This window comes from Amborella trichopoda, chromosome 3 (assembly GCF_054954075.1).
Source record: "Amborella trichopoda isolate Santa Cruz 75 chromosome 3, AtrichopodaSantaCruz75HAP2 v2.0, whole genome shotgun sequence".
Taxonomy (NCBI): Eukaryota; Viridiplantae; Streptophyta; class Magnoliopsida; order Amborellales; family Amborellaceae; genus Amborella; species Amborella trichopoda.
The window spans coordinates 9,705,862-9,723,541 of NC_142338.1; the positions used below are offsets into that span (position 1 = coordinate 9,705,862).

General features: G+C 34.8%; 1 protein-coding gene across 1 annotated transcript; it reads left to right on the forward strand.

Moving 5' to 3' along the window:
* The first annotated feature begins 11,805 nt into the window (after positions 1-11,805).
* On the forward strand, positions 11,806-13,712 carry LOC18448785 (uncharacterized). Its single transcript, XM_006858851.4, has one exon. It carries the CDS (start codon positions 12,364-12,366, stop codon positions 13,294-13,296), a length of 933 nt encoding a protein of 310 aa, XP_006858913.1. The 5' UTR covers positions 11,806-12,363; the 3' UTR covers positions 13,297-13,712.
* Positions 13,713-17,680: the final 3,968 nt, after the last annotated feature.

Below are 17,680 nucleotides of genomic sequence, written 5' to 3' on the forward strand. Positions count from 1 at the left end.
TGGTATTTTGGGGACAAATAGAAAAGGTGGAAAAAGGACATCCATATAAAAAAGAACATTTGTTTCATGTGGGCTGGACCGTATTCGTACAATATGCAGTTATGACATGTAAAGCATCTATCTTAAAAATGGATACAAATAATTGGTCTATTTAAAAACCATTGAAACTAATGGCCCAAATGTCTTTTTATTGGGATTATTCTTTCTAGTTTTCAAAATTTATTTATTTTTTCATATTCATGATCTTTATATTAGAGATCATATATTCTCTAAAAATTAGGATCAAATTTTATTTAAAAAATAAATTTATTAAGGGGCCTGCATTTCTATATGTGCAGGTTTGGCCACGTGCTAACAACATCCTATAAAAATTGAAAATTTGATAATATCTTTTTTGAGATCCTTAAAATAAGGGGATATTTATATTAATTTCTTTATACTTAATGTGACGTATTTTTTCCGCAAAATGATCTTAAACTATATTTATAATTTCATGTTTTTTTATGATAATTTTCAACCGTCAGTCAACTCATCTACTCACTCCCACGCACGCCACTTAGCGGGACCGAAGAGAGAAGTAAGAAATCTAGGTTAGAGGATCAGTCAGCAGTAGGAATTTAACATACGAAGTAATGCAAATGTCAACTCCTAATATACTAAGAAGATAATGCGTGATATACTCAATATATGTGTCTTTCTAAAATATTTCAATCCTTCCAATTTATAAATGATTTTAGATAATATATGTGATTGTTAGATTCGAATCATAAGTTACAGTTACAATGTTTGAAAAAGATGTCGCACATAGCATTACAGTAGGATGGGCGTAGTGAAGATATGCATATGGAGTTTCTGCATACCAATTAAACTGAAAAAGAAATATTATAGGACGACGGTAAGAGCAATCATACTTTATCGGATGGTATGTTTGCTAGTCAAAAACCAACTTAGGTGTGGCTTCAATAGGTGATTAGATGAGGGCAAGCAGACTTGGATGGGCTGGTAATGTGGAGCATAAATTTAATACAATATTGGTCAGGAAGTGCGATTTGATTGAAGTGGAAGGCTATAAAAGGGCTAAAAGAAGGCTGGAGAGAACATAGATGGAAGTAGTGAAAAAATATATGATGACTGAGGGTATGACTCTTGATAAAAAAGAATGAAACAACATGATTCATGAAGCTAATCTCAAATAATTAGGATAAGACTTGGATGATGATAATGATGATATTTACATGAGCACGTGCACTTTGTTCCCCCTTAAGCATACAGAAAATCTGGTCCCTCGGTAAGAACACCTAATTGGAGATTTTTGTTTCCAATTTGACACTTTGGGAACCACCTAATAATCTCTAGATAATTATTTTCAAGATTTGAGTTTTCTAACACTTAGATCCAGCCCACCAAAAATTCGACAGGCTCTATTCAATCTCGAGACAATACTTTTTCAAGTGCAAAGCGAGTGAAATCAAGAAATACTTTTTATTGAATTCAATCTATAGGTTGAAAATGTTGCATCTTCAAAATTTGGGGTCCTAAAATTACTCAAAGATGGACTTTTACTTGAGGGAGTAAATGGATAAAATACTCCACTGAAGCACAAAAATCTTTGCGCTACATATTTTGCACGAAGACTATTAACTAGTAAATTTGAGAACGGATGATGTAAGCCCCGTCATTTGTAATATTGCCTCTTAAATATATTTTAAATGAGAAAGTATTGACTTTTGAAGAGCAAAGATTTAATACACGATAATACACACTATTTTGTCACATACCTTCATCAATTATCCCACTTCATACTGTTGATTTTGAAAATTATTTAATTCTCCAGATATCTTATCCATAGGCTGATGCCATTATTAAACATGGCAATCGTCCCCAAGCCTACTCTCGTTTTGAATCTTGGTACCAAATTCATAGTTTATCGAAATTGCAGCACTGATTTGGTGTGAATTCATTACGGTCTACGCCCGCCGTAACACATGTTCCAAAAAACAATTGAATTCTGAAATAACATAAAAGTTGATGTTAAAACTTGCTTCACCGTTTGGCTATGTTCGATTTTTTTTTTTTTTCCTTCTTCTTTTGATTGCACGAGAATTCTTGCATCAAAATAAATGAAAAATAACAAATTCTTTCTTTTGGAATTCGAATCGGAAATTTAAAACTTCACTCTTAGGCTGATGTTCAAATTTTTCTTTTTTCTTTTTTCTTTTTTCCTTTTTTTGATTGCTCGAGAATTCTTGCATCAAAAAAATGAAAAATAACAAATTCTTGTTGTTGTGCGCGGAAGCGCATGAAACATATACGAAAAAAACATAAAGATTTACGTGGTTTACACCAGAAGAGCTACATCTACAGACACGGCAAATTGAAATCCACTATATCAATAAAAGTTACATCAAATATTTTAAAATATAGAGTTATTTCTCTAAGGAGAAACAACCCAAAATCTCTACGGGAATTGTTTCTTTACAAGAAACCAGTCTCTCAATCTTCAAAATCTACAAGAGGAACTCCATAAAAAGCTCTCTTCTCTTTAAGAGGAAACCTTGCATCTCATGACCCAAATATGATACAAAAATTCTATACACTTTCATCCCATATATATATATAAGGTTAGAAATCCACACTAACTAGGAAACTTCTTATAGATGTTACATATATTTCAAAACCAAGAGATATATCTTAGAATCCTAATCTTTTTTTATTTCTTTTCTTTTAAAAAACTTATCAATATCAATCGCAATCTCAATCCCACATAATATGAGACTTCTTTATGCGAGTGCTTTTGGATAGCACAAAATCCAATACTTGCTTTTGGAATTTGATTGGAAATGCAGCCAAACTTTCGCTTTTAAAATTCTATTGGAATTTGAACCAAAAATGCAGCCAACCTTTTGCTTAAATGGGAAGGTTGGCTCTATTATTGTGTTACTAGCGGATATATGGATATGTTATGCTCACACAAGAGCATAATTAAGAAAGATTATATTCAAAATTGAAAATTTAAACTTTGTTTAATCTACACTTAGATACCACCCTTAAAAATTTAGATGGTTTCTATTCAATCTTGAGGCATTATTTTTTTCAAGCCTTTAGAGAGTGCAACTTCAAAAAAAAAATATTAAGCATGGCATACTGATTTATCTCCACCATAGCTAGTCCCAAGCCGGTCAAGGCAGTCCAAGCCCAGATAAGGGAATATGGTTGTGTTAAGTAAGCAGCTAATATAAAACTTTGTTTCATCCTTTCAAGAATCATGAACCTATATTATTTGTTCATGGTAGTATGTTCCCTATCAGGACTTATGTTTTGATTGGGGTTATGATTCTTGAATTAATAGAATAGTAGAACATAATTTGTATGATGACTCTCAAATATTTGAGGTAAGACTTGTATAATGATGTCAAATGGATCGAAGAGGTTACATCAACAAAAATTGAGGTCCAAAAAGTACTCGTAGATTGAGTTTTGCCCAAGGGAGTAAATAGACAGCATGTGCCTGCAGGAGCATGAAATCTTGTGGCTGAACTTGTTGCTATTGTTTATATCTAAACCTTAATTTGTTTTGGAATGCACTTTCATAGACTTGGGGAAATTTGTTCACTGAGTAAGCTGGAAAGTACTTTTATACTTCAATAGGCCGAGCGTCACTATTTTGGCATTTTAATATGGGTGCCGTTGTATAGTGCCTAGGCTCTAAACAATCAAATTACAGCCTACCTTCAAATAGTGTCTAGAAATGTGCTTTTAATATTGAAAATCTTTGTGATAGCCTTAAGATATATTTTTATATTTATTTATAAAGTTTAAAGCTTAAAAAATAGTGTAGATTGACAGATCTATGAAAACTTGAAAATCTTAAAAATTGGCGGTCCAAAATTGTGTTACAAAATACACTATTTCCAAACGTTGAAATCCGTTTTTTTTTCATGTCCATGCATCTTGATGTCGAGATGGTCAATTTTTAGATATTTGAGAATGAAAACAAACTCTTCTAGTGAAACTTTTGAGGTAGGCTCAAATTTGATTGTTTAAAACCTCGGCTCTATAAAAAATTTTCCCTTTTAATATTAAAAGCAGAGAAAACTAGGCCCAGCTGCTATGATAAACACTACTTCATAAGAAAACAAAGATGAGAAAGCATCTGAAAACCATGTAGGGTGTGCATTGTCGGAAGGTGCGAGGGAGGAGCACAATTTGCAATGGGGGGCCCTTCTAACATGGCTACAACCTCCAAGCACGTGTTATGCTCACCATTCCATTTTTGTCTCTAATGGTTGGCTTTGACTATTTGACTTGTATTTTGGCTTAGGGACGGTAACCGGCAGGCCGGGTCGGGGCAGGGTCCCCATAGAACTAGCGCAACTCGCCCCGTACCCTAGCTCTTTGAGGGCTAGCCAGGCCAGCCTTGTCATGGCCCTAACCTTGACCCAACCCGACTCTTGAGCCTTAGAGGTGCTGTCCTGGCCTAGCCCTCAAGCCACATTTTTGGCCCAGGCTTTAATTTTTCAGAGGCGGGTCACCTGACCCATGGCCTCGTGACCATAAAATGGATTCTTTTCCCATTTTCCACTTACCATTGAACAATTGCGTACATACCATGTATTCACCATAAAAACATCTAAAGTTGATCTTTAGGACTTTGACTTGAGACCCCTTCATAGCTGGAACATTTCAATAAAATAATAAAACATTTAACTTAGTCGTAAATTGTAGAATTAAGGTGCACATAAAAATTCCATTGAAAAATGATATTTTCGTTGGATATGGTGATATCTAAAATCACCCACATAAGAAAATCATATATTATGTGGGATTGCGATTGATATTGATAGGTTTTCTAGAGGAAATAGAAACAAAAAAGATTAGGACTCTTGGACATAGCTGTTGATTTTATATATATATATATATATAGGAAGTTTCTTAGTTAGTCTGGGTTTTTAACCTTATATACATAAGGGATGAAAAATGAAAGAATTTGTGAAGTCACTATATGGGAAAAGTGGATGGGCATGGGCCACCTATGCATGAGATGCAAGGCCTCCCTTAGAAAAAATAGAGCTTTCTATGGAAAAAAACTTTGCGATGGTGCCTCCTAGAGATTGAAAATAGAGCTTTCTATGGAAAGAAACATTGCGATGGTGCCTCCTAGAGATTGAGAGGTTAGTTTTTTGTAAAGAAGTTGTTTCTATAAAAATTTTGGGTGGTTTCTCCTTTTTAGTTAGAGAAAGTCTTGAGTGCCCTCAAGGTTGTCCTCCAGGGCAGTGATCTAGTTCTGGAATAGAGATGAGAGATTGACAGTGGTGCCAGTCAAGAGGGCAGGTTTAAAAAAGTTTGCTCGCCTGGGTTTTGTCGATTAGAAATGTAACTCTATGTTCTAAAATCTATGACCTATCTTTCATAGGTATAGTGGATTTCAATTTGTAGTGCACGTGGATGTTGTCACATATGTGACGAACTATATAAATTCTGGTGTTTTTTTTTATGTTATTTATTTCATGGTTTATCTTTTATGCTTATTACCGGTTCTATTTTTTTTATACTTTATTTGCTAAAAATCAAACCATCGCGTTTAGAACATTCGCGCACAACAGTTTTGATGTTGGAAAACTGTCTAATTGATCATCTTGATATCAAGATGTATGGATATGAGGCACACAAAATATAGTGTCTGAAATATAGTGTATATTGCAATACATTATCTAGACCGTCAGTTTTTAAAATTTTCATGTGTTTATACATCTACTTGATTTGAACTATTTTTAGAATCTTAAATTTTATAGTTAGAGATGAAAATAGATTCTTAGGCCATCCTAAGAATCTTTTACATCAAAGTTACATATTATGATAAAATTTGGAGGGACATGTTACTCTGTTTGTTTAAGGTTGCAACCCTATGTAAACCCTGCCTTATATAGAAATGCTTGAAAATAGATGGTTCAAATAAAGTATTATAATATATATTCTTTTTATAATTTTAAATTATTTTAAAATTCAAATATAATTCAAAAAATCAAAGGAATCGTTTTAAGTTTAAAATTGACTTTGAGTGTGTATATATATATATATATATGAGGAATGTTACGATGCAATCGTTGTATCGTAATAAAATGAGACGGCGTGTTGGCCAATTTTTGGCCATTGGATTAGGTTGAATCCAATGACTGAGATTAAAACCCCAAATTTCATTTATGTAAGCTACGAATATGTTGTCAGTTAAAATGATATTTTTTTTACAAATTGGATCAAGATGAAATTATAATGTGTATACTATATAATAGAGCATACAAAAAGATATAAAACAATATTTTCCAAAAACATAAAAGGACCAAACTTCCCTTGGATATGCAAGGGCTAATTTAGTGGGTTGAAATTATCATAAATATGCTCTAATTTCCACCTAATTAGAAAAAAAAACTCAAACTGTCGTAAAGCTCGTCCATACCTTCTTTTCTTTTCTTTTTTCTCAATTTTGAGTTTTTTTTGACAAAACTAGCCTTCACAGTAGTAATATTACAGTGAATTTCATCTTTAGCATCACAATATTTTAAGTACCGTGATTAATTGAACATCTACTACAACACATCCAAAACTTTCGTAAAGCTCATCTATACATTTTTTTTTTGTTGTCATTTTTTAGCTTTTTTGGATAAAACTAATTTTCACAATAGTAGTATTACGGTAGAGTTCATCTTTAACATCACGGTACTCTAAGTACCACGATCAATTGATCGTCTACTACAACACTTATAGTGGCGTAATTATGTTTTTCTTGTTTCATAAGAATAGGAAGGGGTGAGCAGATATACGTTGCAATCAAATCCATCACAACATCCCTTCCTTATCTTTATCTCTACACATAGAGAGAAGCCTTTTCTCTCTCCCTTGAGTTATTGCCCTCATCCTTGCGAGAATCATTGTGGTCAGTGGTGACTCACTCTTTTATTGATTAATCAATCAGCGGACGGTTGAGCGAGAAAGTTTAAAAGATTAATCAATTGGCGGACGGTTGAGAGAGAGAGTTTACCGTTAAAGACAGAGAGAGTTAAAAGATGGACTTTCCTTTCCAAAACCTTTAAAATATTTGGTGCTTCTAAATATGATCGGAGGAGATTCTTAAAAATAATGCTTAAGGGACGGAGAGAGATATGTAAGGGTGTATGAGAGAGCGAGAGTTACGGGAGAGAGAGGGAGAGGGACTTTCTTTTTAAAAAACCCCTAAAAAAATTTGTGCCTTTTAAATAAGATAGGAGGTGATTCTTAAAAATAATGCCCAAGAGATAGGGAGAGATATGTAAAGGTGTGAGGGAGAGAGTTACATGAGAGAAAGGAAGTTTCCATTTTTTAAAATCCTCTAAAATCTTGAGAAAGAAATATTTAAGAAGATATTTTTTTAAATTAAAAATAATAAAGTGAAGATAAATGAAAAACAGTATAAATATATATATCCGTATAATCCAAGAAGGGATAGAAAGAGAGTTATGCAATGAGAGATAAAGTTAGGAACAATGCCTTTCTAATTATTTGTCAAAAAAAATAGAATATCTTACTAATTTGTAAAATAGACATGAAAGAGAAGATAACTGGAAAATATTATAAAGGCCGTTGCTATTCTTCATCCTTTTTTTTTTTTTTTCACATTGGTGGGGATACCATGGGAGGCGCCCTCCTTCAATCCCACACACCCTTTATGTTGTTGGTCTTGGCTCCTGACGGTACTTAAAGTACGTAATGTCCTCATAATATTACTTCTAATAACCTGTTAAAATATAGGCTTTAGTCATCATGGTACTTTAAGTACCGACATGCTTAGGCTTCACGGTAATACTACTAGAAAGTTATTTTGGTAAAAAAAAATTAAAATTAAAAAAAAAAAGAGTATGAATGAGCTTTATGAAAGTTTGAAGTTTTTTTTTAATTAAGCAAAAACTAAAGTATGTTTATGATAATTTACCAAAATATTTTAGTATTTTGTTTCGGTTTTCTTGAGAATTAGCTCTCCCAAGTCCATCACTTGCGATTATAAGAGCCCACTAAAGATGGTCACTTTTCACTCCGAAGTGGAGGTAGGGAAAGGAAAGACACTGCCACCGAATTTAAATCTGCCCATCCAAATGGGGACCTGATTCTCTACCATTTATCATGGCAAATTCACTATAAAGGTGAGATGGTATTTCATGCTCCAAATATGGGGCAATTTGTAATATGCTTTCACTTTTTGAAATGCAAACATCACATGGATTATGAGTGACTTGGTCGTGCTCAGGCCTCAGGTCCACTAGGGTGTTGTTTATATGCTCGACCAAGTCTTTTGATTTGACTCGCCTAGATGATTGAAGTGAGACTTGACAACTTTCTTAAAAATTGATTATATGGTACTTAATAAAGTGGTGAGGTTTGTACATGGTGCCCATCTTGTATAATACAAGTGAGGCACACATTTAAATTTTGTTGGAAGATGTGGTTTCGCTATCATAAACCTTATAATGGCTTGAAAATATATGTTTAACACTAATTATAAAAGTTAAAATTTCAAAAATAGGTGCACGTCAAGCGGATATGTAAACACATAAAAATGTTGAAAATAAATTACAAATTGCACCATTTTTGGAACATTATTTTTTTTTTCTTTATATTTCTTCGATATGATTAATTGAAAGATTTCTAAGGTTTGGAACACTCTGTCTACTAAATGTTTGAGGGGCACCTTACTTTAATAATATAAGGTTGCAATATTATATAAATATTTTTCTATATTAAAGGGAAGAAAGGAGAATGACTTATTCACATAAGGAAAAAGTTTATATAAGGTTGCAATCTTAAAATGTAGAACTAAAGATGCACCTCAAAAATCCGTCGAACAGGTTGTTTTAATGTTGAAAAACCTTCTAATTGATCATTTGGACATTGAGATATATGAATATGAAAAAAAAAAAATATTTTGAGTGTCACAAATAAGGCATCTTTCAACACATTATTTGGACCGTCTATTTTCAAGATTTTAATATATTTATAAACCTAATTTTTAGAGTTTAAACTTTTATAATTAGATATGAAAATAGATTTTAAGATAATCCTAAAAAATTTACACCAAAATCATTTGTAATGATAAAATTTGGATGTGCGCCTTAATTGGATTGGTTAAGGTTGCAACCTTATAGAAATCACACCCTATTCATAAATATCTTCTTTTTGCACTGTACTTATCGTGAACTGTCCTTTTTCAAAATAAAAATAAAAAAATACTAGCGATTAAATATTTGGATAAATACAAACTTGTAAAATGGTCCAAAATGGATCCCAAATCCAAGTCGTGACATCCATAACTCTTATAACTGAACTTGTTCCAACAGTGGGCCATGGAGTTGGTGACCCTTTTATGTTTATATGATTCCATTGGAGCGTGCATATTGTAGTAGCAAAGTTTATATTTACTCCTCGGCAAGGGACCCATCCGCAGGTCTTTTAACTGCAAATCTATCACTAGGGTTTTTACCTTGAAATTTGGGATTTATTTTAGATTGAATATCTAAAAAAACAAAAAAGAAAAAGAAAGAGAAAAAGAAAAAGAAAAAGAGAGAGACTTGGATCATGGTCTCTAAATACTTATAATTGATCATAAAAAATGTGCCTATTGAAATTTTCATTTTTTAAATTTTGTAGATAGTTTTGGTAGGTTAAACTTCTAAAATTAGGATCCTTAAAATACTTGTAGCTAGGTTTTGGAGTAAATGTACACTTGGCTCCCCCCTATGGAGCATGTAATATTGGGAAAGTTATGGAAAAATCCTATTATTTTCAATAGCTGAAATTATTCTATTATATTTTATATTTTATGCTCAAATCCCAATTTTTTGTCTTTTCCTAAATTACCCCAGTTTAGAGATCTTGTGTCCTAACTTGGGTTTTTTATTTGAGCTGGAGACAAGTTTGGACTGTAGATGTAAGTGGCCAGGTTCAAAAGTTGGATATCTAAACTCTTTTTTCACTCAAAACAAATGAAAAGTTAGAGAGAGAGAGAAGGTGTCCATATCAACTCACTCTTTTATTTTTTGGTCTCAATTCAGATATCTAACGTCCGAATGAACCAACACTAAAAAGGGGTAAAGTGTTTGAGTCAAAGATTGGTTTAGATATCCAATGTCTGAACTGATCTTTCATTATAAAAAAGGCGAATGGTTGGGTTTGGATAATCAAAATCGACATCCGAAGCAATCCAGTTGTAAAAAATGGTTCAAACATCTGTCGTCTGAATTAATCTTTCATTGTAAACAAGACTTTTGTCCGGATTGTGGATCTCTAAACCGGGGGTAATATGAAAAGAAAAGCATCAAAATTGAAACTTGATAGAAAATATAAAATATGCGAGATTATTTTTAAATATTAAACAATAAAAGATAATGAATACCTGCAATTTTTATGTGCTATATCATTTGCTTTGAGCCTATCTGCTAGAAAACCATTCCATTAATGGGACACAATGAATCAACACCTATGCATGTCAAGCAGTAGTACTGCTCATACACTTACGTACTTTCGAATTTTTGGGACATGTTTGGATGACAATTAAATGTAGAGGCAATCACCCTAGACAGACCACTACCTCTCTCCTATAGATAAAGAAGTTAGCGTCTTTTGAAAGTTTTTTGAAACAGTAGTTGGTGATGTCCCAATTGGCCTTACTCATACCACCCCCTTATACGTTGTAAATTACACCCTTAGTATCAAAATTTTATATATTTGCAACTATCCTCAAAGTAAAAAAAAATAAGTTTTTTAAAAACAAAATACCCTCTCCGAGTCTGTCTGACACATTTTTGCACCGGACATACGAATGTTAGGAATCATATTTTGCAATAATGGGTTAAAGTAGGGGTACTTAAGTAAAAAATTCATTGTTTTACTTGAGGAGTGGTTCAAAAGAAAAATAGTGTTGGGTTAAAAGCAATGTCGTTGGATTCGCTTCGGGGTCTTTTTCGATTTGGTGAGAAAAATAAAGCAATTTGGTGCTTTGGCCGATTTAGGGGGAGACTTTGTACTTTTTTTACTTTATTTAATATAAATAAAATAGATATTTATATATAAAATATACAAAAATAAATGGAAATTTTTTTAAAAAAATTAAAACAATTGAAAAAACTTTTATATAGGTATTTCTTTCCTGATCGAAGCAGACCCGAAGCAGCCCGAAGCTTTCGGATTTTAAACATAAACCGAAGCGAAAAGAAGTGTGGTGCTATCGCTTCGGTTAGATTCAGGCCACTTCGGGCTGTGCTTCTATTTGCTTCAGGTCTGCTTCGGCCAAAGCTTCGGGCCGCTTCCTTGGTCAAGAAAGAAATACTTATATAATTTTTTTTAAAATTTTTCTTAATTTTCTTAATTTTTTGTTATTTTTATATATTTTATATATAAATATCTAATTTATTTATATTAAATCAAAAGAAAAAAAAAATACAAAGTCTTTTTTCTAATCGAAAGTACCGAATCGCTTCATTTTTCTTAACAAACGGAAAAAAATTCCAAAACGAATCCGACAACATTGCTCTTGACCACTTTGAAAGTAGGTAAAGAGCTTTCCTAATTTTTGAGACACCTCTAACCGCTTAACATATGATGGGTGAGAGTGATTTAAATGGAAGGAGTATATCCCCCAGTGTAAAATTTGAATGGAGTTCCCCCATTTAGAGTTGGTTAGAATGTAAGAAGGAGCTTTTACGTTCATATTACATGAAGGGCTTTCGCCCAAACAATTTGTTTGAATCCGTAGAGGCCATGTATTGCAACCCCCATTCAGAGCCCTTTTGTCTCCACAATGGATACCAGCTCACCGAAACAAACAAAACAGGCTACGTTTTAGAGAGAGACTCATGAGTCCTATTCCTAAGAGAGCTAGTTTTTAGAGAGAGACTGATGAGTGTTATTAATAAGAGAGAGAAAGAAAGAGAGCTAGTCATTAGGGAGGGAATGATAGTGTTATTAGGAAGAGAGAGAAAGAGAGCTAGTTTTTAGAGAGAAAATGGAGTCTTGTTAGTGAGAGAGAGAGCTACTTTTTAGAGAGAGAGAGAGAGTGATGTCTTAGTAAGAGAGAGAGAGAGAGAGAGAGAGGGAGGGAGCGGGGTCAAAGCTCTTTTTACCTGGCAATGGCGCAAATCAAGCTAACTCCAATTTCTACTATGAACAACATGATGACAATCATCATGCTCCCATTTGGGTAGTAAGTATCCAAAGCAATCCCACCACCACTCCCCCTCACATTACAATACACTGAAACACCCCCACCCTTTCACCTTCCTCAACAGACTGGTTCTCTTCTCTCCCCCCCCCTCTCTCTCTCTCTCTATCTCTCTCTCTAAAATGTCCCAAAACTTCGTGACCTGCCTGTACCAAGCCGATCTAGGCGGTCTACCCACCTTCATCACACTCACCTGGTCCAAATGCCTCCTCTCCCACACCCTCTCCCTCTCTCTCTCCTCCTCCCTCTCCTCCCCCTCCACCACCTCAACCACCATCAATCTCTCTCCCTCCCCCTCCTCTCCCCTCCTCTCTCTATTCTGCCCTGCCCCCCGCCACTCCAAAAGCCTTCCCTGCCCTCACCACCCCAACAACCATCCACCCCTCTCTCTCTTCTTCGACTTCTCCAAAGCCCACTTCTCCCAGAGCCCCGAACCCACCTCAAACTTCTTCCTCACCATTCTCTCTCCAAAATCGAAAACACCCGCTCTCTTCTTCGGTGACCTCCACGATGAAGCTAGAAACCGAACCCACAACGCTTGCCTTCTCCACCCCAAACTCCTCTCAAGGCGAGAGCACGTGTTCGGCACCACCGACTACAAAACACAGGCACGACTGGGGTCCCTGGGGCATTCGCACGAGATCGCAATCGAGTGCGGAAAGAAGGAGATGGTGGTGAGAGTTGACGGAGTGGCGGTGGTGAGAGTGGAGAGATTGGAGTGGAAATTCAGGGGTAATGAGAGGGTGAGAGTTGGTGGTTTCGGGGTTGAGATATTCTGGGACGTGTATAATTGGGTATTTGGAGGGGGTGGGAATGGGGTCTTTGTGTTCAGGACAGAAGGGGGAGAGGAGGGTGAGGTTGTTGGGGTGGGCGGACCTCCGGTGGGAGGTGCCGAGAGACGGATGCTCAGGAAGAAGACTCTGTCTTCCCCGTCTCGGTCTCCAGCATCTGTGCTGCGCTGGGGGGAGAGGAGTGGGGCGACTAGTGGTTCGGGTGGAAGCGGGAGTCCGAATTCCGGCTTCTCTTTGCATTTGTATGCCTGGAAGAAGGAGTGAGCGGATCCAACAAAGAGAGAGAGAGGTTCCTGACTCTGTTCTCAAGTGAGAGAGTTTGCATCATATAAATTAGACAGAGAATATGTACTTTGGTTCTGATTTGGGGGGGGGGAAAAGGAATCTGGTCTCTGAAAATCTTTCTATGTAGAGTGAGACGAGGAGTATGGAAACTGGTTTTGATTTGATTAGAGGGGTTGCCTCTCTACTCTGCTTTCTAATTGATGGAGGAGAGAGAAGTAGTAAGTGCGGCTTTTCTTTTTCTTTTCACTGTGTTATTATCCTCATGTATATAAAACAATGAAGCAACAATTCAGATGAATGCTTCTCTCTTTCAAGAGGGATCAACCATATTCATGCCATTTTCTCTCCTTTCTTTTTTAAATCAATAACCAATGCGCCATTAGCAGTTTACTGCATTTATGCCATTCTCTGTTTTCCCCTTTCTCATATAAACTTTGAATTTATGCCATTCTCTCTCTCTCTCTCTCTCTGTCCTGAGGATATAGCAGTTTTATTCTGAGGCTTTTTGGGGAAGGTCAAATATACACGTCTGATTTCCCTTCGATCAATTAATGGCATCTCTCAGAGACGTACAAAAGAAGACGCATCTCTTGCAGGCGGGCCCGAGTCCAATAGAGTTGTCACTTAGGGTTGATACCAAGCCTAGCAGGGCAGCCGGGCCCGGCCCCACCCTGAAAACCCCGGGTCTAGGTAACAAAATGTGTCACCCCAACCTGGAAACGCCGGGTCTAGGCTACAAAATATGTTACGAGGGTCAGACTACGCTACAGAATGTGTCACGAGGGCCACGCCAGCGTTGGATTAGGCCCGTCATGTTCCCCGTCTGCCTTTTTTGAACGTTAACACCATAATATTTCACTAATGCCTCCAAACTCAAAAAAAAAAAAAAAAAAAAAAAGAGATTTTGTTTCTAATATATTTTTTATTATTTTTTCAAAGATTGAAAATTGTTTTGGCCATTCATATTTATTTTTATATTTTTCAATTTTTAAAAAAAAATTTCCAAAAATACTCTTATGACACGTATTGATTCTTTAACATCTATTTTTTTTTCATTAATTTTCAACCTAATTTGGATGCGTTTTGTTTAATCATACTTTAAATATACTGTTTATATTTTACTAGATTTTTTTTGTATTTTTTTAACATTTTTCTGACCGCATAGGACTTACTCATAATCATACTTTAAATATACTGTTTATATTTTACTAGATTTTTTTTGTATTTTTGAACATTTTTCTGACCGCATGGGACTTACTCAGTTAAAATTGACCAATTTATTGGTTTGTACCGAGTAACCACTTTGGGCTCCATGACCGGTTAAGCATTGTCGTTAGATTTTTTCTACACGACCCAACCTTAAAAACTTAAAAATCTAAATTTACAACAAATAGTTGAGATTATGCACATGATGCAACCAATAATATTCATCTCCTCATCGCTTCGTTGAAAATTTGGAAGAGATTGATCTCCTTCCCCAACATTAGGTTGGTCATTTCATCTAGCAGAGATTGTAGACTCCATGGTGCTAACTGTTCACTTGCACCATTTAATGTCTCCTTCCACAACAATATTGAATTTTGTGCTTACTTCATAGTAAGAGTTTAAGATTCTTACATGTGCCTCATTTGTTGTACAAATTCCTAGAGACCATGAATAGTAAATTGTATATTTGCATTTTGATCTCGCAACACAAAACTCCCACCAACATTCAATAATTTGTGGTAGAGGAGCTATCAAAGTTGCTCCTTTCTGTCGTTTTGCAACGTCACAACCAAGATTCTTCATTGGAGAAATTGTTGTATGCTTTGGGGATGCCTGCACTTGCATCCCCTATAGACATAAACCATCAATCTCAAAAAAAAATGCAAATGGGAGGTCTTCTAAAAATAAAAAAATAAAAAAAAAATCAATAATGTAAATATATTTTTAAAAATTATTATTTTTAATTATAAAATTTATTTATTTATTTACATATTGATGCCTGAAAAATTAAATCCAAAATTTGTCTCTAAAAAGGAATTTTAAGAGGGAATCATCTAAGCACATGACGCCTAGGACACATGGAACCCGTGTTCTTCTTTCTTTTATATTTTCCATCTTCTTAGGTACCCTAAAGTGGCATTTGTTAACGGCATAAAGTTGGGAAAGTCTCCCACTTTCCTCATTTACTGTTGTTAGAACAGTAAAACCGGGAAAAGTCAGGAATGTCTCTTTTTCCGAAGTCACTATTCTCTAAGTAAAGTTGCAGCTGTAGTTTTCCATGTTTGAGTACCACCCGTGTTTGAGAACAGTAAAACTGAAAAAAAAAAGTCGGAGCACCTTTTTTTCCCTCCCAAGTCACTATTCCTTAAGGTAAAGTTGTAGCACATGGGGCCGCGTGCTGCAACTTTTAGAGAAAGATATGAGCGGGGCCATATGCCCCTCATAGCAGTTTGTTGGCTTCCTCTCATCCTCTCTCTCTCCCCCTCCCCCCCCCCTCTCTCTCTCTCTCCTAATTCCTAAGAGTAATCCCCCCTTGAAGGGAGAAATGTATTTAGGGTAAGTTTTTTTTTGCTTCTTTTATTGCATAAAACTTATTTACTTCTCCTATCTAACTGTTTTTTTTGAATAGACGGTTGAGATGGCCTCAATCATAATGTCATGTCTCTATACTATTTTATTTTTAATGTTTTTAAAATATTTTGATCCAAAGTTTTGGCGTCCACTCCTTTCTTAAACTTGCACTTGTAAAAAATATGTAAAAAATATTCTCAATAAAATAAAATAACCAAAATACCTCTAAAAGTTTTATGAGGTATTTTGGTTATTACATTTTATCTAAAAATTCTTTTTAATAATTTTTTTAGGTGCACCCCATTGAGAAGATGGGGTGTACCAAATTTCATATTCATACGATTTGTAGAAAAAATTCTAAAGTAAAATACTCTGATGCGTCAGATCTAATATTAAACAGTCAGTGGCTCACTTGATTTAAATTGGAGGGTTGGATGGGAGGGGAAGAATATATCTTCAATGCTGTAAGGGAAATATAGAAACATTTCCCATGTATTTTTACTACTTGTTTCGTGCACTACTAGTTACCGCTTACGGTAGTTCCATATTCTTTTTCCTTTTAATTTCTTATTGTATCTATTTGGGCTTTAATGATTCTGGATGAGGGGAAAAGTTTAGATAGAGCCTAGACTCTAAACAATCAAATTAAATCCTACCTCAAAAATTTCAAGAGAAGAGGTTGTTTTGATGCCCAGATATCCTCAAATTGATCATTTCGACATCAATATGCATGGACTTGAGAAAAAAATGGATTTCAAGTTTGGGAAATAGTGCATCTTGTAAAATATTTTTGGACCATTAATTTTTAAGTTATTCAAGTTTTCATAGATTTGCTCGATCTATACTATTTTTTAACCTTTAAACTTTATAATTAAAGATGAAAATATATAGTTAAAGATTTCCGGTATTGAAACCATATTTCTTGGCATTTTTTGAAGGTGGGCTCTAATTTGATTGTTTAAAGCCTTGACTATATACAAACTGTACCCATCATTATAGCAACCTGTTGGAGATTTGAATACCTGAAATCTCAATGTAATCGATCACCGAATATCACACACTCAATACCAAATATGTAAAATCAATAATCTAATAATAAGCTCAAGGATCGTGTGCAACAATTTTAAAAAAATAAATTAGATATGAAAAATATAGTCATGAGAGAAAATTAGAGAGACAAACCACAATACGAATTTAACGTGATTCACCTCGTAGGGTTATGTCCACGGGTAAGCCGGCAACTATTCCAATATCAAAAGAGAAATGTACAAGGGGATGATACAATGTTACCTCAAAAGAAAAAATTGGTGAAAAATATCACCAAGAATACATTCTTGTGATTACCCAAAAAATCACAATTTACCTCGCTTCACTTCAGATGATCCAAGAACATAAGCAATACATGCTCATACAATTTTTCCCAAAAATAGGACAATAAATCTTTTTTCACCTCCTTCCCTTTCTCAACATAACCTTAGGAAGCCCTAGCCCCTTTTCAAAAGAGAGAAGAGTTCTAACTAAGAAGAATCGTGTCTCCCAAAAGCACCCATGTTTTTACTTTTATATAAGCCACCTAATTGTAGTAACAAAAAACCCTAAAACAAATGCACAAAATGCAAAACACATCCAAAGGTGATTTTTCTATCACCATTCAACAATCTCCACCTTGATAAAACATCACCTACTTACTTTGCCGATAATCCCCTTTTTACTTCTTCATGAAGCCTAGAGAAGTTATGCTTCATTCCAACTTCTCTATCGGAAGTATATTTGTCACATTTTCTTTTGTTCCAACTTTCACCAACCG